The sequence below is a fragment of the Accipiter gentilis genome, chromosome Z (genome assembly GCF_929443795.1).
Source record: "Accipiter gentilis chromosome Z, bAccGen1.1, whole genome shotgun sequence".
Classification (NCBI taxonomy): Eukaryota; Metazoa; Chordata; class Aves; order Accipitriformes; family Accipitridae; genus Astur; species Astur gentilis.
In genome coordinates this window covers 75,384,621-75,404,927 of record NC_064919.1, presented here as the reverse complement: position 1 = coordinate 75,404,927, position 20,307 = coordinate 75,384,621, and the positions used below count along the sequence as shown (strand labels likewise).

Below are 20,307 nucleotides of genomic sequence, written 5' to 3'. Positions count from 1 at the left end.
CTCTGTAGCCGTGGGACCCTGGCAGGCTTTGCCCCTCCTGGGACAGTTGGTGCTGGAAGAGTTACCCCTTTTTTCCTGTGCTTAGCTCTGACAGCTGCTCCTGTGCTTTGACTCTTTGTACTGCTTGTTTCCTGCCTTTGGTTTTGTCCTGTGACCATCCCAGCTCCCATCCACCGGGAATGGCAGGTCCAGAGCTGCGGCCTTACTGCCCGGAGCATGCGGTGGTAATGTTTTGGGAAGCTCTCAGCCTGTACTTGTGGGTTGGTTTGTCAGCTGTGTGTTCCTGAGAGTGTTTTAGCTGGCTTTTGCCTGCCATCCCCAAGGGAAGAGCTGCTTACTAGCTGGGCTTCCCCAGCTGGGCTTTCCCAACATTTCCGACATGTCTCCACTCAGTGATGCTCCCAGGCAGGAGGAACCCCGACAGCAATGCGGAAGCTCAGGATGGCAGCAAGGGATGCCTTGCCGCTCCTGCATGCTGCTCCTGCTCGCTCCCAGCCCCAGGCGAAGGCGGCAGGCTGTGCTGCTGACACACCTGACCTTCCTCTTACCCCAGCAAAGCACGTGAGCCTGTATCAACCTGTTGAGCAGATGGGTGGCGAGACACCCGTCGGAGCCTTAAACACTGCTTTCCATCTGTGCATTATCATCGAATGATCATCGAATGGTTTGGGTTGGAAGGGAGCTTAAAGATCATCTAGTTCCAACCCCCCTGCCATGGGCAGGGACACCTTCTGCTAGACTGAGCTGCTCAAAGCCCCATCCAGCCTGGCCTTGAACACTGCCAGGGAGGGGACATCCACAGCTTCTCTGAGCACACAGCCCCACAAACCGGTGTGGGGTTTGCTAGCCCAGTGTTTGTGATCTGAATGTTGTACTGCCTGGCCCCAGAATTCCTCTGCTCCTGCTGCTGCTCCCCAGCTTGGCAGTGGACTGTGAGACCGATTGTTCGTGGTACTCTTGCTCCTGCTGCATCCCATGTGGTCTTCCCAGCAGCGGGAGAAATGACGCTCTGACGGCTAACCATGGAGCACCAGCCCTATACGCAGTGTTGTCTGTCTCTGCCAGGACTCCAGCCTACCGGTAGGAGTGTTCATCTGGGAGGTGGAGAATGGGAAGGATGAAGATGTGGATGTCTCCATCATGTTCAGCCTGCAGAATGGCACAGGAACGAAGGAGGACGGGAGCGGAGGGCACTGGAATGAGCCCTTCGCCTATGAGAAGGACGGCGAGCGGGTTGCTGGAGTCCTGCTGCACCACTGCACACGCGTGAACCCCTTCACCCTCGCCATCTCCGCCAGAGAGAAGGTAAAGGGCTGGCACTGGTGGTGTGGCTCTTGCTGGTGGGCTTGCACAGCCCTGCTGAATGTGGGGGAGCTGCTGCCAGGCAGCTAGTGAAGGATGGGTGTACAATGGGCTGGGGTCAGCACCGGTCCTCAGCGCTTGCCTGACTGCTGGAGCAGGAGTGGGGACATGAATTCCCTGAGGGCATCCTCTCTGGGGGTGGGTGCCAGGAGAGGAGCTATGGGTAAAGCTTGCAGGACAGCGGGTGAGTAGGTTTAGAGTTAGCATTGCTGGGCAGCATGTGGGGAGTGAGTGTGGGCTTCCAGAGTTGTTGGGGGCAGGGGGCCTGCATCTGCCCCTCAAAACTACCAGCCCCTGATGAGGCTCTTCCCTTCCCCAGGCAGGCACGGGAGTCACCCACCTCACGGCATTCAATCCCACCGGATCGGGTAGAGAGGTGTGGCAGGACCTCCTGCAGGACGGCAGGCTGGATTCCCCCGCTCGTGAGTCCCTCCGTCCTCCATGGGATGGGCAGAGGGGAGCAGGAGGAATGGGTTGCCACGCTGGTTGTGGAGCACAAGGCACCCACGCAAGAGTGGATTTCCCTGCCTCTGGCCACCTCGGTGCCTTCGCAAAAAGCCCTTCGTGGCGCTGCGGCTCGTTCCCAGCTTTAGGCTGTATCCAAATTTCTCTTTGCTAGTCACGCTGTCATTGTTATGGTTCTCCAAAAGCTGTTCACACCAGTATGGGGCTGTTCTCAGCTATGTTAGTTATACATGCCACTATCTTTTTAGTCTGTGTAGGGTTGCACACTGAGTTGAGATTTCTGCTGAGTAGTCAGGGTGATAGCCAGCCACGTTCCCCAGGTTCCCATTGCCAGATCTGTGAGCTGGGCGCTGTCAGATTCATTCTAGTGGGTGTTTAGCAGTCCTTGGGTTTGGTGCTGCCATCACTTGCTGTCCTCTTGTTACTCTATCAGTTCCCTGCAGGTCAGTGGTGTTCCCTTGATACTTCTACATCATCCTCAGTTGTCTGCTCACTACCTTGGCAGAAGCCTTGAAGTAGCATGGTGTCTCCCAGCCCTTGCTGCTAATCTCTTATGGCGATAAAAAGTGACCATTTGCATTATGTCTCTGCCAGCTTTTGAACAAGGATGATCCTGACAAACTAGTGATGCTGGCACTGGGCCTTTGCAAGATTTCTTGAAGCTTAAATTATGTAAATAAAGCGTTTACATAAATATTTCCGGAAAACCAAGTTTCCTGCCTAGATGCACTCAGAGCTCACCGGGCTATTGGGATGTGGTTTTCCTTCATGAATACCAGCCATTATCATAGTTGGGATCTGTGCTTCTGTTCAAATTGTTGCTTTAATGAGTTTACGTGGAAAACATGTCAGAACCAGCATATAATTATCCAGCTGCCTCCGGGCTTTTCTTAAATATGGGCATAGTTCAAGCACCCTGCAAAAAGCTGGAGATGATGACTGTCACTAGAACTTCACAGTGTCTCTGAGTGCAACGCAGTTAGTCATGGGATGCCCTGTCCCTTCCACTCATGTCTGGTGGCTTTTCCTGCCTGATTTCTTCATCTGCTTTGATGACTTACTTTTTTAACCCCTCGCCCACAGCAGGTATTTTTTCCTGCTTGCAAAAAGCAGTTACTCATGTGCGGTAATGTCATCCCTTAAAACTCTGGGCATGTACCCTCCAGGTTGCAAGGAGGCTGGGGCATGCCCAAATAGTCTTGTCTGTCTTGGAGTGCATGGGAGCATCAGTTACCACCACCCCCACCTCCCCCCCCGTAGGGCTTCCTTGGTCACTTGTGAGTATTTTTTTTCTCCCAGCAGGTAAAAGCAGCCTGACAGAGAAGGGGGAGGTGACGGCAGCAGCGGTGCCTGCCCGGCGGCACAGGACGCTGGAGCTGGCCCTGGCTTGGGACATGCCCCGTGTTTACTTTGGCTCCAAGGAGAAGCTGCACCTTAGGTGGGTGGCTTGTCTCCAGTGGGCCTTGGCTCATGTCCCCGCAGCCCCCTTTTCCCTGCCTCCAGGCTTCAGTACCGCCTGGGGAGCCTTGTGCCACCCGCTCCCTGCAGCCGTGGCCCTGCCAGCTCATGGAGGGGACCCTCTCGCCAGCCCCTGCTCCTCAACACCTCTGCACTAGCAGTTGCATTATTAATCTGGTGTTCACTATAATCCAGCCCCTCTCCCACAGCCGAGTGGGCTTCCCAGGCTGAGCCCACGGCATACTCACCAAACCCCTGCTCGGCAGGCGGTACACTCGTTTTTTTGGTAGCGGAGGTGATGCTGCTCCTGCCCTGTCGCATCATGCCCTGACACACTATGAGGAGTGGGAGAGGAAGATTGAAGCGTGGCAGAAGCCCATCCTGGAGAACAGGTAGGGTAGGGGTGGGAGCACCTTCCCAGTGGCCTCCTGGGGCTGGTCAGAGCAGGAGCATCACCGCCTGGGCCACCGTGGTTGAGTTTCCCTCTTGCCCACAGCCAGCTGCCTTCCTGGTACAAGTCGGCCCTCTTCAATGAGCTGTACTTTGTGACGGATGGGGGGACCATCTGGGTGGAGCTGCCCCCGGACTGCCATGCCGAGGACCTGCAGGGGCCAGCGGGGGCTGGCCTCTCCCACCTCCTCCCTGTCCTGGGGGAGTATGGAAGGTTTGCTTATTTAGAAGGTAACTTGCAGGGACGTGATGGATGGTCCCAACTCAACCCCTTCCCATTGCTGTCACCAGGTGGTTTTAACCTGCCACGGGGATGTTCTTCACACCCTGATGGCTAGGGAGCAGCGCTGTTCCCAGGAAAACCCCTTGCAGGACCAAGCCCTGTAGGACATGTCACGAGACCTGTTTCAGACTCCTGGGTGCTATACATAGAGAATAAAAACCACTTCTAACGGGAGCCCTTGCCTGTGCCAGCAAAGAGCCTACCCTCCTGGGCTGTGTGGGAGGGAGGACCTGCCCCTACTTTGCCTTCCCCCTCACTGTCTCCCCGGTCCTTGCAGGCCAGGAGTACCGGATGTACAACACCTACGATGTCCACTTCTATGCCTCCTTTGCTCTCGTCACGCTGTGGCCCAAGCTGCAGATTAGCCTGCAGTATGACATTGGTGAGTGACCCAGGAGACCCTGGCTTGATGCCTGCTGCTGTCTTCGCCTAGAGAAGAGACGGAGGATCTGGGACAGCACCTGCCATAGAAATCTGTGCCATGGAGCCAGCATCCCCCTCCAGCTCCTCTGCTGGGCCCAGGACTTGCAAACCCCCCACATAGCCGCCTCTCAGCATCTCTCTGGCCAGCACTGGGATGCCTTCTTGCCACACTTGGGGTGCACGGCTGGCTCTGCCTGCCCTGGGAAGTCCCTGGTCTTACCATCTCTCCCTGTGCTCCTTGCAGAGGAGAAGCATGGAGCTGTTTGCAGACCCTGATGCTTTGGGTGGGCTTGGAGGCTGCTCGGCCTGGCCAGTGGTGGAGCACAGCCCTTTGCTGGGCTGTGGGAGGGCTGAGCCCACTGGGGTTCCCTCCCAGCCCTGGGTGCTGCCACCACCTTGCTTAAGGGGGTGGCGACAGTTGCATGTCCCCTGCTGAGGGGAGACTGGGAGCAGCCCCCTTTGCAGAGGGCTGTGATCTTGCAGCCGGAGCCCCAACGGGCAGCCTGGTGTGCTGGTGGCCCTGCCTGCGCTTGGAGCTTGCTGCTGCAGTGCCTGCTGCCTTTCTAATGCCTTTTGCTCTGTGTCCTCTCCAGCTGTCACAGTGGTGAACGAGGACGTCCAGCCCCGGCAGTACTTGATGTGTGGTCAGACAGCCCAGGTGAAGCTGAAGAATGTGGTGCCGCGTGACATTGGGGACCCAGGTGAGGTGATCTGGCCGGGCATGCTGGCAGGCAGAGGGGGTGAAGGTCTGCTCACATAACTTTCTCAGGGTAGTTAACTCCCGAGCTGTGGGAAAGAGGTATGATGCATGGAATACACTGTTTATTTTCTGGGAACGAAAAGCTTGGATGATTTGGGGTGGTGATGAGGACCACACTGCATGAAGCTTGCACAAGGGAGACAGAGGGAAGCTGAGCAGCAGCAGGAAGGCTGCTTTCACTAGAGGTGGCACAGGATGCAACATGTTATTTTAGTGCAGTTTAATCGCAGCACCCTTGGGACCTTGCTCCTGGGTAGGAGAGAGGACGTTCGTTGCTTGCTGCCCTGCTGCATCCGCTCTTTCCTTGCTTAGGTGATGAGCCGTGGCAGCGTGTCAATGCCTACCTGATGCATGACACAGCCGACTGGAAGGACCTCAACCTGAAGTTTGTGCTGCAGGTGTACCGGGACTACTACCTGACACGTGACTCCCTATACTTGCGGGACATGTGGCCAGTCTGCCAGGTACTGGGAGGAGATCAGACCATGGCACATCCCCCTTCCCCACTTGGGAGCCATGCGACATCCCAAGAGGATGGACTCTCCTGAGCAGAGTGTGAGGGGCTGCCAGCATACGGGGGCTGCGTGACCATCTCCTGCCTCTCTCGCAGGCTGTGATGGAGTCGGAGCTGAAGTTTGATATGGATAATGATGGGCTCATCGAAAATGGTGGCTTTGCTGACCAGACGTATGATGCGTGGGTGGTCAATGGAGCCAGGTGAGCAAGAGAGGCCGGTGGGGCCTGGAGATGGGTCTTGTGGGGTGGGAAGGTAACTCAGAGCCTGGACTGTGGTCCCCATCTGTTGTGGGAGCTCTGTGCAACCCATGGGGTGTCCCACGTTGCTGATGCTTCTCTCCTTTGGCTCCGACAGTGCCTACTGCGGTGGGCTGTGGCTGGCAGCTGTCTGCGTGATGTGCAAGATGGCAGAGGTTGTCCCGACCCAATATCGGGGAGGGTTGTTAAATGATCCCGAGAGCGAGATTACGACACAAATGAGGTCAAATGCTGTACAACCTTACAACTTTTATTCCCTACAACAACCAATAACTGCAATAGAACAGAGTGAGGAAGAAGGGAAAGAGACAGACCTAAGCAAGAGAACGGAAGAGAGGTAGCAAGACTAGTTACCACCACCACAAAGCCAGCAACGTCCTGCTGAGTCGGTTCCGACGCTGGTGTTGGAGGGTCGGGTTCTTCAGCTGCCAGTCAGGTGTCTGTCCTTCTAATCCAGATGTTACAGTCCTTCAGGCGTCTTCCAAGTCCAGGTTTTTTCACGCGCGCGAGAGGGGAGTACGCAGTTCTTTTTTATTGTTCCAGTCCCCACGATTTCTCAGAAAAGTCCACCCATTTCTTCAGAACTCATTATCCTGTGTGCCGCCCCCTGTTCCTCCATGGACGCATGCCCAGGTGCTCATGGTGGTTTTCTCACCTTGCTTGTGGGCAGGCACAGCTCGGCAGGCGCGGATGTGGTGGCTTCTTCGGGGACACCTTGTGCGTACTCCCCTACAGCAACAGGATGTCGAGGCAGCAGCGATGTCGAGTCAGCAAACCAACACAGTCTCTTACATCCACCCCGTGGCTTGACATTGCTGTCCTCGTGGTGGCGTAGAAAGTAAAGGGAGAGAGAGAGAAAGAGGGAAAAGGTGCATGCTACAACGATATAACCAAGTTAACAAATTTCCATAATAAAACAAAGACAAAAACCAAAGGTCAACATAAAATTATTTGGCTTTTTAAGGCTTATTCTATGTTATTACAATACTTCTACATTAGGCAACAATATGAATGACCAACGATATCATAACAATTATCTTATAACATTTCTAAATAGGTTAAACAACAACATCCAATAACCAACAACATCTACTTAACATCAACTTTTATTCTAAACTTAACTAACTCTACAATATTAAAACACATTTCAAGGTTACAGAGAGTCAATAAAAAAAAAACTACGGCCGTTCACACGAACAGCTACAAGGACAAAAGAGAAGTATTAAGAGAACTATTAAGATAACCGCCATTAAAGCAAAGGCTATATAATAAATTGGAATCAACACAAACACATATTCGTACTTCGTCATCTTGCCGGCGCTACGCCACAAAATGGTCCCAGCCCTAACAGCCCACGCAGTCTGTCGGTGTTGGAGTCCGCATGCGCCTAAAGTGCATGCGCCGCTTGGGCCTAAAAGCTTCTCTCCCAAATTAAACAAAAGTACGTAAACAACAATCCTATATAATAATAATAATTAACCACTATTCTACTTAAACACATATTAAGATAACAACAACAACAACAACAACATTATCTACTTAAACGTGTCCCTGGCCGGGCCTAGGAAGGTGTTCCTGGTCTTTCGGAACGGGGAGGGGGAGAAGGTGGTTGTCCACATGAGCAAGTACAATTACAAGATGGTTGACGCGGACCCTTACAAAACCAACACATGCATACCACAAGGAGAAATGTAGCAAAGGCCAACAAAACAACTGCCACAAAATTCCAAAACCACCGGGGACACTTACAAAACCAAGACATACATATAGCAACAGCTAACAAACCAAGTGTCACAAAGTTAACTACAAGAAAAGTATACATTTTGGTTAACTACAGAGCCAAAAAATGGTGGTCTGACCAACCTGAGTGCGAGGGGGTGTTTATGCAGTTCCGCGCCCCAGCCCAGAGTGCATGTGCCTAAATGTATTGGTTTTGTCTGGCAAGGTTTTGGTCGCGGGGGGGGTTACAGGGGTGGCTTCTGTAAGAAGCTGCTGGAAGCTTCCCCTGTGTTCGAGAGAGCGAGCCCATACCAGCTGGCTCTAAGACGGACCCGCCGCTGGCCAAGGCCGAGCCAATGAGTGATAGTGGTAACGCCTCTGTGATAACATTTTTAAGAAGGAAAAAAAGTTGGGACGGAGAGAAACAGCCGCCGGAGTGAGGAGTGAGAACATGTAAGAGAAACAAGCCTGCGGACACCAAGGTCAGTGAAGAAGGAGGGGGAGGAGATGCTCCAGGCGCCAGAGCGAAGATTCCCCTGCAGCCCGTGGTGAAGACCCTGGTGAGGCAGGCTGACCCCCTGCAGTCCAGGGAGGTCCACGGTGGAGCAGATCTCCACCTGCAGCCCGTGGAGGACCCCACGCCGGAGCAGGTGGGTTCCCGAAGGAGGCTGTGACCCCGTGGGAACCCCGCGCTGGAGCAGGTTCCTGGCAGGACCTGCGGATCTGTGGAGAGAGGAGCCCACGGAGCAGGTTTTCTGGCAGGACTTGTGAGCCCGTGGGGGACCCGCGCTGGAGCAGTGTGCTCCTGAAGGACTGCACACCGTGGAATGGACCCATGCTGGAGCAGTTCGTGAAGAACTGCAGCCCGTGGGAATGGCCCACGTTGGAGGAGTTCGTGGAGGACTGTCTCCCGTGGGTGGGACCCCACGCTGGAGCAGGGGAAGAGTGTGATCAGCCCTCGTCCTGAGGAGGTGAAGCGGCAGAAAATAACGTGTGATGACCATAAACCCCCTCCCTGTCCCCCTGTGCCGCTGGGGGGGCTTGGTGGTGAAATCCGGGAGGGTAGTTGTGCCCAGGAAGAAGGGAGGGGTGGTGGGAAGGTGTTCTGAGATTTCGTTTTATTTCTCATTACCTTGCTCTGGTTGATTTGTAATAAATTGAGTTAATTTTCCCAAACTGAGTCTGTTTTGCCTGTGATGGTAATAGTGAATGATCTCTCCTGTCCTTGTCTCGACCCGCAAGCCTTTTGTTATATTTTCTCTCCCCTGTCCAGCTGAGGATGGGGGAGTGATAGAATGGCTTCGGTGGGCACCTGGTGTTCAGCCAGGGTTAACCCATCACACTAAACAATTGATACAGTCGCACGCTTTGACTGGCGAATGACAGGAATCTGTTTTACACCGTCGAGCAAAGCAACAGATACAAATTGCATATTCGATACGACATGTTGGATTAGCTGAATAAACCAAGGAATAGCACATGGCACAAACATCAAAGCGGCAAATGCACACAACAGGTAAAACAGAAGCCGTTTTATCCATGGTGCTCCAGGTAACCAAGACCATAGATCACCGTCCCAAACATTCCATGTTTGAATGGGGACATGGGTTAGTTTCTAACAAAACAGATTCGTTATACTTATAGGAACCCTATGGGATAAGGAGAGGTGGGGGAATTGGCTTCCCTTCACCTTCATAGGTAAATCTCCAACATAACATAATTAGAAATAACATCGTGTCTGCTTCTCTTCTTCTGTGGGTACGTCTGTGTCGCTTGCTTCTTCCTGAAAGTTAAACAAGAACAACTTTGCTTCTCGGGTTAGTATGAATCTTTTCAATTTTTCCACAGGCATCTTTTGCCTCTCTCAAATGCAGGGGTTTACCCTCGGGCTTGTGCTTCACAACAGAGGTCTTCGACTCCTGAATGTTTCCGTTTTACGTGTAGCCATTCCAACAGGCATTCCCAATTTTCCACTGTCTGGGTGCTTTGTAGGAGAGCTAGCCGGGCCAGCTCATCCACTTTAGCATTCCATTGGCTCACCGGGGCATCATCTGGTTGGTGAGATGCTACCCATGCTACTGCAAATTTCCTTTGTCTGGCAATGGTAAGAACATCTTGCCATTTTTCCTTTTGCCACACAGGTATCCTATTGACCTCCCACCCGTTTTGTTCTCAGAATGGAAGCCACTCAGTGCAGTCCTTAAACACAGCATAAGAATCAGTATAGATATAGAGGAAGCAGATTGAGCCTCGTGCTGGAAGACGCTCCACACAGCAATTAGTTCTCCTACTTGTGCACTACCTATCCCTTCGGTAATGATCTGTTCCTCGGTATCTACTCGAAGTGCCACAGCTCGATATTTCCAAATTTTTCCCTCTCGCTTCGACGAGGCATCCATGAACCAGACATTTTGCAATTGTCCAGAAAACGGAGGAGCTACTTCTATTACAGGCAAAAGCTCGGAGGCGTCTCTATCTGGGTTCACCTCGTCTTGTATATTTAACACTTTGGCGGCTCCTTCTGATACGGAGAAGGTTTCACAGTAGTGTTCTGTCTGTGCATACCACTCTCGCACAGAGGCTCTCTGGGCCACCCCGTCGGGGGGTGGAGTTCCTGCCAAAACTGCTTTGATCACTTTAAATGGACCTCTGAGCACTATCGATTGTTGCCGGGTGGTCCGTTCGGCTTCTCTCAGAGCTAAACTAACTACAAATAGACCCTTTTCCCAAGTTGTAGACCTTTTTTCAGCATCTTTAAAGCTACGAGAATAAAACCCAATGAGCTGAACAGGTCCCTCTGGACCCTTTTGAATGGGACCAAGGGCCTGATAGGCATTCACTTCAAATACCAACAACTGTAAAGCTTCGTCATGGACCTGAGTCCATTCCCACTGAGCTCTCTTTCCCAACAAGTCATACAGGGGTCTAGCAGTAATTGAGAGGTCAGGAATGCGTTTCCTCCAAAACACAAGCAATCCTAGTGCATGCTTGAAGTCTTTCTTTGACTCTGGCATCTGGATCTGATCGAGAGAGGAAAGGGTATCCGGTGGGATACACGTCATGTCTCCCTTCCACCAGATTCCTAAAAATTTTACCTCGCTTGAAGGGGTTTGGATTTTCTCAGGTGGAATTGTCAACCCTATACTTTCCAAATGGGTGATGATGTCGTTCGGGGTTTCTCTAACTGCTTCTACCTGCTTTCCTCCTATGAGCACATCATCTATATACTGATAGATCTTTACCTCTGCTTTTATGGGAGTTGTTTCCAACTCTCACGCTAGAGCATGGTGAGCCAGCGTGAGGGAGTGCTTGTATCCTTGGGGCAGTCATGTAAAGGTGTACTGTTGTCCTTCCCAGGTGAAGGCGAAGCAATCCTGGTCCTCAGGTTGTAAAGGGACCATAAAAAACATATCCTTAACATCGATCACTGCCATGACAGGGTGGGATTGTTCCTGAATGGCAGCAATCAATTCACCAATGTTTGGTACAGCAGCTGTTAGTGGACCTGTGTTGGCATTGAGCCTCCTGTAATCTACCGTCAATCTCCATTTGCCATTTGGTTTTCGGACTGGCCATACTGGGGAGTTGAAGGGGGAGTGAGTAGGAACTACAACCCCTTGTTTCTTTAAATCCTCCAGAACTGGCGTAATTCCTTCTCTTGCTCCTAGAGGCACTGGATAGGGTTTAACATTTGTCAGCTTGGAAGGGGGGAGGGTAGGTGCTGCTTGCAATAGACGCACCTCCAGGCTGGATGTTTCGGCTAACTGCCTAATCTGAGGGACACCAAAAGACCATGAGTTTCCCTGGGTGTCCCGCCACTGTCTACCCTTCAAAACATCTATACCTAAAAGGTTCATCTGGAAAGATCCTACGGCCACCATGGTATTGACCGGGTTTTCTTCCCCTGGCAACCATAGGGTTGCCAGAGTCATGGGCATGGATTGGGTTTTCCCAAAAGCATTTAAGACAATCAGATTTTTAGATGGGGCCGAAATCCCGCATTGTTCTGCTTTAGTCCGCCTTAGCGCAGGAATTTGTGCCCCAGTATCAATTAAAAAGGTCACCGGTCTTTTCTTTGGTCCTACAGCAATAGTAATCAGTAAATCTCCTTTTGTATTGCAGGTGAGTTGTCTAACAAACATCCACCCTCCGCCTCCCCCCTCGCCTTCAGGGGGTGGAAGATCTAGTTTCCTGCCACCTTCTCCTCCTTAGTCGACTCGTCCTCCAGGCTTATCAAGGGTGGGGCACTAGGGGTTGGTTTGGAAATGGCCTTTTGCCCTGACCAATTCTGCACAAGCTCCTCCAGTCTTTGGGTCGAGAGCCCATCCATCAAGTCCCAGGGAACACCTTTTGAACCCCTAGTTGCCATAGTCCCTGTCGACTTAGGGGCCTCTCTCTTCCAGGGGCTAATAGCCGCCCACTAAGTCGCCGTACGATCTTGTTTTCAGTCCTTTGAGACGATCCACCAACAGGGCCGTATTTTCTCTCCAAGTTAATCAATTCCTGAGCTACCTCTCCCCATGCCCCTGGCCATCGAAGGTCAGGGGACATTCTCCCCTCCAGAACGGACATAGTCCTTTCTCCATTGGGGGTGTTTAGAATTCTCCCTTGCAATTGGATCCCAATTGGTCTCAGAGAGTCAGGAAGCCCCCATATCAGAATAGTCATCCTCTCTGGGTCCACAGGCAGCATTATCGGGGAGCCCTGATGGGGCTTGAGCTCCCGGTCATACATCATCCTGATACATGCCGCCTTTTGCACACTTTCTAGCAGCTGATCCACCGTATCGGTTATGGCAAGGGGATCTCCCCGTTCCATAGGGTTCAGCCCTCCAGCCCAGTACGCAGCTCTCTGAGTCAATGACCATGGGGCCCGGTGATCACCAGTTGTTAGAAACACACCTGGACCCCAATATTCTTCTGCTTCTTTCTCTGACAACAAGATTCCATCTCCTCCTGACAAAGACACTCTCCACACGTACTCCGTCTCAGATTCCTTTGCCATCCTTGAAAAACCTTTTCTCAATTTTGCTAATTCAGTTGCTGTATATGGGGCTTCTTTAGTGATAACCTGAGGATGGTCGTCGCTACTGTCCTCATACACATACTCGGTTTTAATCACTGGACGCACGTCGCGGGGGGGCTCTCTACGGTCTCTTTTGCCCTTTGCAAATCCCTCTGAGGATAGATTTGCTGTGTCCTTTTCTCCACAGGAGGCGTGTCTACCTCCGTCTCTCTCGAAAGTTGATTCTTTAATTCTCTTTTTAAAACCCTAACAAGTTTCCTTTCCTCCTCCAACAACTGTTTACTTTCTTGCAGTTGCTTCTGCAGGCTTCTGATCATGTCACTTTGACCAGACTTCTGCTTCCTCTCTTCCATCGCGGCTGCCAGACTCACTCCCAGCACTGCACAAATTATTGCTTTTCCCTTCCCTTTTTTAACCTTAGCTTCCTTCTGCAAGATTCTTATCCGATCCACCACACTCTGTGGTTGAAACCAGTGGTTTTTCACCCCGTCTTGTCCCTGGACTGAGGGGCAAGATCGGTAGTCCTCTAAAAGATCATATAGTTTCTCTATTCCTTCAACCCGTGAGGGTGCAGAATCACAAACACCAACAGTTTCCCGAGCATCCATTTTTCTCTAACACAAATTAGGGGGTCTGCGTTCTGAGAGGGTCTCTCTCAGAAGGACACACTGTACACTTACAAATCAACACAACTAGAAGGGGGTAACGTCTTGAGAGGGTCTCACAATAGTTCCGAATTCCCCCCTTCTCCCTCTCAAGAGCACAACCTTCAACGTCACACGCTAACTTGAAGGAGGATTACGTCCTGAGAGGGCCACGCGTGAATATACTAGTTCCCCCTTCTCACTCTCAGGAGCCAGACTGCACATTAACCCAAAAGTTCCACAACAAAGTAGTGCAGCACTCTCATCTCTGGGGATCCTGTCCGTGACGCCAATTTAAAAATGTCCCGATCCAATACCGGGGAAGGTTGTTCAATGAACCCGAGAGCGAGATTAAGACACAAACGAGGTCAGATGCTGTACAACCTTACAAATTTTATTCTCTATAACAACCAATAACTGCGATAGAACAGAGGGAGGAAAAAGAAAAAGAGACAGACCTAAGCAAGAGAACGGAAGAGAGGTAGCAAGACTAGTTAACCACCACCACGAAGCCAGCAGCGTCCCGCTGAGTTGGTTCCAACGACAGTGATGGAGGGTCAGGTTCTTCTGCTGCTGCCAGCCAGGTGTCTTCCCTTCAGATCCAGATGTTACAGTCCTTCAGATGTTTTCCAAGTCCGGGTTTCTTCAGCCGAGAGGGGAGTACGCAGTTCTTTTTTATTGTTCCAGTCCCCTCTGTTTCTCTGAAAAGTCCACCCATTTCCACAGAACTCATTATCCTGTGTGCCGCCCCCTGTTCCTCCATGGATGCATGCCCAGGTGCTCATGGTGGTTTTCTCACCTTGCTTGTGGGCAAGCACAGCTCAGCAGGCATCATGTGGTGGCTTCTTCAGGGACATCTTGTGTGTAGTCCCCTACAAAAACAGGATGTTGAGTCAGCAAATCAACAGAGTCTCTTACAGATGTGTAGGCAAGGAGGTGCAGTTCCAGCTGGTGCTTCTGGAAATATTTGCCTGCAGCCACCTCTCATACAGGTGGGAACTGCAAATTTGCATAATGCCCTGGCCAGAGCTGCTACCCACAGATCTGGCAGCAATAAAAAGGCAAGAGACCAGGCACATCAGCAGAGCCCTGCAAGGAGGACATCCCTGTGTACACCTGCTCTCTGCCTGCTGTCGAGATGGTGCAAGTGACTCCACTCCTCCTGATACTCGGCATGGTGCTGGTGGCTCCTGGCTACTCTGCAAAAAAGGTAATGGCAGGGCTGGGATCCACGGGGCAGGGTGGGAAGGGTTGCCTACGCCTGCCACCATGCCCGCACTTGGGCTGTGCTGCAGCACCAACTCTGAGTCCCTTCTGCTCTAGTGTGTGCTGACTGGGCGCTGGATGAATGAACTGGGCTCCAACATGACCATCATGCCCGTGAATGGAAAAGGCGAATTCTGGGGCTTCTACCATACGGCCGTGACAGCCACCACGAACAAGATCCAGGTGTCACTCCTCCGGGGATCCCAGCACCGCCCGAACCAGCAGAGGCATCCCACCTTCGGCTTCACTGTCAAATGGAGCTTTTCAGGTACTTCTCCTTTCCCAGCCTCCCTGCAGTGTCCCCAGAGCTCCCCTGCCCTCCACTGTGATGTCCCCAGACCTCCCCTGCCCTCCCTGTGATGTCCCTGATGTTCTTCTGCCCTTCCCTGCAGGGTCCTTGTTGATCCCCTGCCTTCCCCTGTGGTGTCCCAAATGCTCTCCCATCCTCTGTGGTGTCCCTCATGCCCCCCATCCTTGACCCCAGAGCTCCTTGGCTGGTGTCACCTCGCAGTACCAGGGTGCAGAGGTTGTGCTGGGGGCTGAAGCCCGCTGCTGTCTGCCCATCTCCAGATGAGACCCCAAGCCCCCTGTTGCCTTCTGCCTCCTTTCCCCATCACTACTGTCCCCAGAGGGCAGGGACAGCCCAGGTCTACTGTCCCCCTGTGCTGGGGCAAGCTGCAGGGCTATGGGTTGGCACTGACTGGCTTTTTCGGTAACGTGACCACTCTCCCCTCCATCTCCTACCCCATCCCTGCAGACTCTGTCACCGTCTTCACCGGCCAGTGCTTTGTGGATGAGAAGGGAAATGAGATTTTGAAGACCATGTGGCTCCTGCGGTCACATGTGGACAACATCAAGGACGATTGGAAGGCCACCAGGTGAGCCCCCCATTCCTGCCCTGCGCAGGTCCCCTGAGCATCCCCAGAGGGGTTCGGGACTCTCCCACCCCGTGGTGCTCAGCGTCTGGCAGAGCTGCTGCCAGTGCGGGGGTGGTTGAGGATGGGGTGCTTGTGCACGGCCGCCCTGCGGGTCCCTCGGAGGTGCAAATGCTGGGGGAGGAAGCAGGGGGGCAGGGACGGGCAGGCGTTTGGCACAGCAAGGCTGCGTTTCTCACTCTTACATCTCCTCCCTTTGTGTCCCCACAGGGTCGGCACCAACGTCTTCACCCGCCTGCGCCCCCGGCAGGAGTGTAGCTGGGAGCAAGGGGATTCCCAGGCCAGTGACGACGACGACGACTCTGCATCCTGCTCCTTCTGCTCCGCCGACTGCTGCTTTCAATAAAGCTTTGCAGCAAACACTCACCCGTCTCCTGTCGTGTTGCGCCTCAGCGCCCGTGTTCCCCTGTGTGTCCCCCACGGCATCTCATGCCCTCTCCGGGCTCCATCCCCGAGGCCCGGTGCCTGTCCCCCACCATGACCCCTGCCATGGCCTGGGCTCCTCCGTCGCAGCCCCAGTTTGCCCCACTGTGCTCCCTCGGGACCTCCGCCTTGCCCGGAGGAGCAGGACCCCACTCAGTCTGGCGTGGTGGCTAGTGGCCCGTCTCCCACCAGGGTGACCCTTGGCAGGAGGCCCAGCACGGGCGGCCACTGCCTGTCCGCGGGCCCCTCCACCATAAAAGGGGCCGAGCGGGCAAGGGGCAGCAGCGCAGGCAGAGCCCGGGCACCGCACACGGCCACCGCCGCTGCCGCCACGGGGAGCTTCGGCCGCTGCCTCCCGCTCACCCTGGCCCTGCTCAGCCCCTGTGCCACTGCTGGCAGGAAGGTGTTGAGGATTTCTTGGCTGGGCGAGGGCATGCGAGCAATCCAGCCGTTAGGTGGGAACGAGGCATAAGTTGACAAAGTGCAGGAGCAGACAAGGACGCTGTGCCCTTGTACGCTGGGAGAAAGGAAGATAAGAAGAGCCTGACAAGCAACTCCTGGATGCCGAAGAATGAGACAAGTAACTGCTGGACACCTCGTGAAGAAGCTTGCACAGCCAATGGAGGATAAGGTAGTGTCGCGTGAACCGGGGTATTGGACCAATTAGAGTATTGTACAAGGCGCGTGCACAAGCACATAAGGTATAGAACTGTGCTAAAAGTTGTAGTAAATGGGCTTCACTTGATCACATTGGTCTGTGCGTGATTTCCCCTGTGGATCCTCCGCAACATTTGGCGCCCGAACAGGGACCCTCAGATCAGCACTTTATCGTCTCTATGGGAATTTCTGGTGCAGCTGAACCGACGAGGAAGCGGAGGAGCCGGCCGAGAGTGTTCCTGCTGCCCCGGCAGGACGGCAGAAGCTTCAGCCACGCTGGGAAGCACGACGTGAGCTTCAGCTGAGCTGGGACGCGCCTAAGTGTGAATCTCGCCCTGAGCTGGGAAAACGAGGAGACGCGCGGAAGCTTGAATCTCGCCCTGATTAGGTGAGCGGTCGGAGAAGGAGATGGGGTTGGACAAAAGGCAGGAAGCAGTCCTAAAGCTCCTTCGTAATTTTCTCTCTGAGAGAGGACTGAAATTCGATAGTTCTGTGTTAAAGGGGTTACTTTTATGGGCCTGGGAGAAGGAACTTCTCCCGAATGTAAATGTCGCATTTGAAGAAGCGACCTGGGATAATATAGGTAAGGCACTGTGGGACGCTGCTAACTGCAAGGGGGGTAAGGTGAAGGAGATGAAAAAATACGCAGCGCTCGGGAAAGTAATGCCAGACATGCTGGAGGCGATGAGGGCGGACCGGGAGGCAGCCGCCGCTGCCCGCGCGGCCGTGACCCCTCTGCTGCCTCCACGGCTGCCGCGTCAGCCTACCCCGCTGGAGTTGGGGGGACATTCTCTACACAGCTATCTCCACCCCCCGACATCCATTTCTGTTAACGCTGAGACGCCTGCACAGGCGCAGCCTTTGCCTATACCCAGCCAGGCCGTTGGCGCCGAAAAAATTCCCCCGTCTGTTACTCCACAAGAAAGAGGGGAATTAGGGGGGGCCGACTGTCGCCCGACAGATCCGAACCCGACAGACTCGGGGGTGACCAATGCGGATAAACAGGTTGCGGGGGTGAGGGAACCATCTCCATCGGGTAGTGCGATGGAAGAGCTCCTAAGGGAGGTGGTGAGCCAATTACAAAAACGGACAGTACGGTCGGAAGAGCTCCCAAGGGAGGTGGTGCACCAATTACAAAAAATGGCAGCACGGTCGGGAGAGCCAGAAGTGAGGGAGAAAGGATCCTCCCGAAAGGATGAACCGAGAAGGCAAGAGCATGAGGATTCTGGCCGTGTACCAGTCCCGCTCCCTCCCCCGCCTTCTCGCCACCCCCTCCGCCCCCTCCCTCCTCCCCTCCCTCTCCGCCCCCCCCTCCGCCCGTTTGCCCCGGCGCGTGTCAGCCGGCCATGGAGCGCCCGCCGCCCGCCGCGGCCGCGGCCGGACCCCGGGCAGAACCGTCCGCGCCCCCGCCCCCGCCCGTTCATCCATCCCGCCTCTCGGGACCGGAGACGGTGACACCAGCCGCGCCCGCGGTAGACGCGGAGCCGCTTGTAATAGCCGCTGCAGAAGAAAGGCAGAGACGCTGGAGGGGTGTAATAAAAGATGCCGTTACAGAAGGGACTATGCTCCAAGCATTCCCAGTTATTGCATCAAATGGACAGAAAAAATGGGAGGCGTTTGACTGGAAGGTCATTGAGAGATTAAGGAATGCTGTGAGCCAGTACGGAATCAAATCTGCGTTAACTCACCAAATACTGCACTTCATTTTTCTGCTGATACGCTGATACCTCAAGATATTAAACAGCTAGCACAGTTGGTTTTGACACCCACCCAAATGTCAGTGTTTTTCCGGCAGTGGGAGACGTTCTGTGATAGGGAACAAGCAACACCACGACAACAAACAGATCCCTTATGGGGAGTAACCACGCAGATGCTGAAGGGTACTGGACCCTTCGCATCAGGGAACGCTCAGTTACGGTGTGTCCCTGAGGTTCGTCATCTGTCACAGATCTTGGCGTATCAAGCTTTTCTTACCATACCAGACAACATGCGCAGCCGTGCTTTCACCCAGGTGAAACAGGAGTATAACGAACCTTTTGCACAGCTTATTAATAGACTGCATAGGGCAATCTATGACCACCCTGACGTGAACGAGGGCATGAAAGAAAACATGTTCAAAATACTCGCTTTTGAAAATGCTACTGGAAAGACACGCAAAGCATTGTGTAATTTGCCGAAAAATGCAGACGTCGTTGATATGATGGAATACATGGATCGATCAGTGGACTCACAGAAAGTAGCCTATGCTGCCACAGCTCTACAAGGAGCTACAAAGAAGCACAAGGCCAGTAAGACACCCTCGGTCAAGTGTTTTAACTGTGGCAAACGTGGTCACATTAGGAGCAAATGTACGGTTACTGCCAACAGTAAGTGCTGCAACAAGTGTAAGAAAGATAACCATACCACCAAGAATACAGGAAGCAGGGAAAATTCACACCGACCGTGAAGGCCCCTCACGCAACGACACGAATGCAAGGGGCTTGGGCTGCCAGCCCTCAGGCAGCCTCGCAACCACCAGATCCGCCACTGCAGGAAGCTCCGGAGTGGATGTGGAAACCGCAGTACACATCCAACATAAAGGGACCATTGGGGTTTGGACTCAGTGCATTTTTAATGGGGCGATCTTCAACAGCTCTAGGAGGAATTCTAGTAGTCCCAGGGCTTATTGATGCAGATTATTGTGGGACTGTGGAAGAATTATGATTCATGATTTAATCCCTCCTGTTTCTATTCCTAAAGGTACCAGAATAGCACAATTAGTTCCATTCAGGACGTGTGTTCCGAACCCAGGTGAAGTACAACGTGGAGATGGCGGATTCGGCTCCACAGGGAAACCGCAGGTATACTTTGCCATGGACACAACAAGGGGTAAACCAGAAAAGGTAGTTGTCCTGGGTTCAGCTGGGATAGAGTTAAGTTTTACAGGAACCTGGGAGGTGGGGGCACAGCCGGGGCAGCTGACCTGAACTAGCCAAGGAGCTATTCCATAGCATGTGACATCATGCTCAGTATATAAATGGGGAGCGGGCCGGGGGGTGGTCTCGGTTTTCGGTGGGGGAAGTGGCGGAGCGTCGGGTCCGGGGTGGTGAGCAGTTGCACTGTGCATCACTCTTTTTGTATACTTTTTCATTAGTACCGTTGTTGTTGTTGTTGTAATTTTTCTTTGTGTTTGTCCCAGTAACCTGCCTTTATCTCAGCCCTCGAGGTTCCAGTTTTCTTTTTCTTTTCTCTCCTCCGTCTCCTCCCCACCCCACCGGAGGGGGGCGGAGGAGTGAGCGAGCGGCTGCGTGGTCCTTTGTTACCGGCTGGGCTGAGACCACGACAGTCCTTTTTTGGCGCCCAACGTGGGGCAGAAGGGTTGAGATAACGACAGATCTGGCCAGAGCGTGTTGAAACAAATTTGTCAAACGCATTTCTTGGATAAATAGATGTTAGTCACAATGTTGTTTCATTTGTTTACATGGTGGCGTTTTGTAAGCTCTTATATGCTCTATGTATTGCCTGTAGTTGCGTATCTCATCTCTGGGAGAGTGATTGGGATTATCATTTTGCTGTACTGGGCAATGTCGACTTACGAAATTATTACATCGCTGGTCGTGAGGTTAAACTGGTATCTGTATGAGGCAGTGATAACATTTCCATACTTTGGGCACCTTCTGTCGG

At 53.2% G+C, this 20,307-nt stretch overlaps 4 protein-coding genes across 4 annotated transcripts in view; 2 read left to right on the top strand and 2 right to left on the bottom strand.

The window, feature by feature from the left end:
- Window positions 1–20,307, bottom strand: part of NADK2 (NAD kinase 2, mitochondrial) — a 367,514-nt gene that overhangs the window by 325,588 nt on the left and 21,619 nt on the right. The gene's annotated exons all lie outside the window — the stretch shown is intronic.
- LOC126036250 (non-lysosomal glucosylceramidase-like) lies at window positions 380–6,785 on the top strand. Its single transcript, XM_049795780.1, has 12 exons — window positions 380–561; window positions 1,029–1,305; window positions 1,682–1,784; window positions 3,130–3,265; window positions 3,552–3,677; window positions 3,782–3,966; window positions 4,296–4,400; window positions 5,035–5,142; window positions 5,514–5,665; window positions 5,812–5,918; window positions 6,073–6,130; window positions 6,711–6,785. The coding sequence occupies exons 1-12, from the start codon at window positions 380–382 to the stop codon at window positions 6,783–6,785; spliced, it is 1,614 nt and encodes a 537-aa protein (XP_049651737.1).
- LOC126036552 (uncharacterized) lies at window positions 11,646–13,494 on the bottom strand. Its single transcript, XM_049796486.1, is given in 3 exon segments — window positions 11,646–12,050; window positions 12,053–12,838; window positions 12,841–13,494. Coding segments are annotated over 3 exon segments (1,446 nt in total). The 5' UTR covers window positions 13,328–13,494; the 3' UTR covers window positions 11,646–11,877.
- LOC126036573 (avidin-like) lies at window positions 14,433–15,934 on the top strand. Its single transcript, XM_049796513.1, has 4 exons — window positions 14,433–14,573; window positions 14,687–14,897; window positions 15,387–15,507; window positions 15,775–15,934. Exons 1-4 carry the CDS (start codon window positions 14,502–14,504, stop codon window positions 15,908–15,910), a joined length of 540 nt encoding a protein of 179 aa, XP_049652470.1. The 5' UTR covers window positions 14,433–14,501; the 3' UTR covers window positions 15,911–15,934.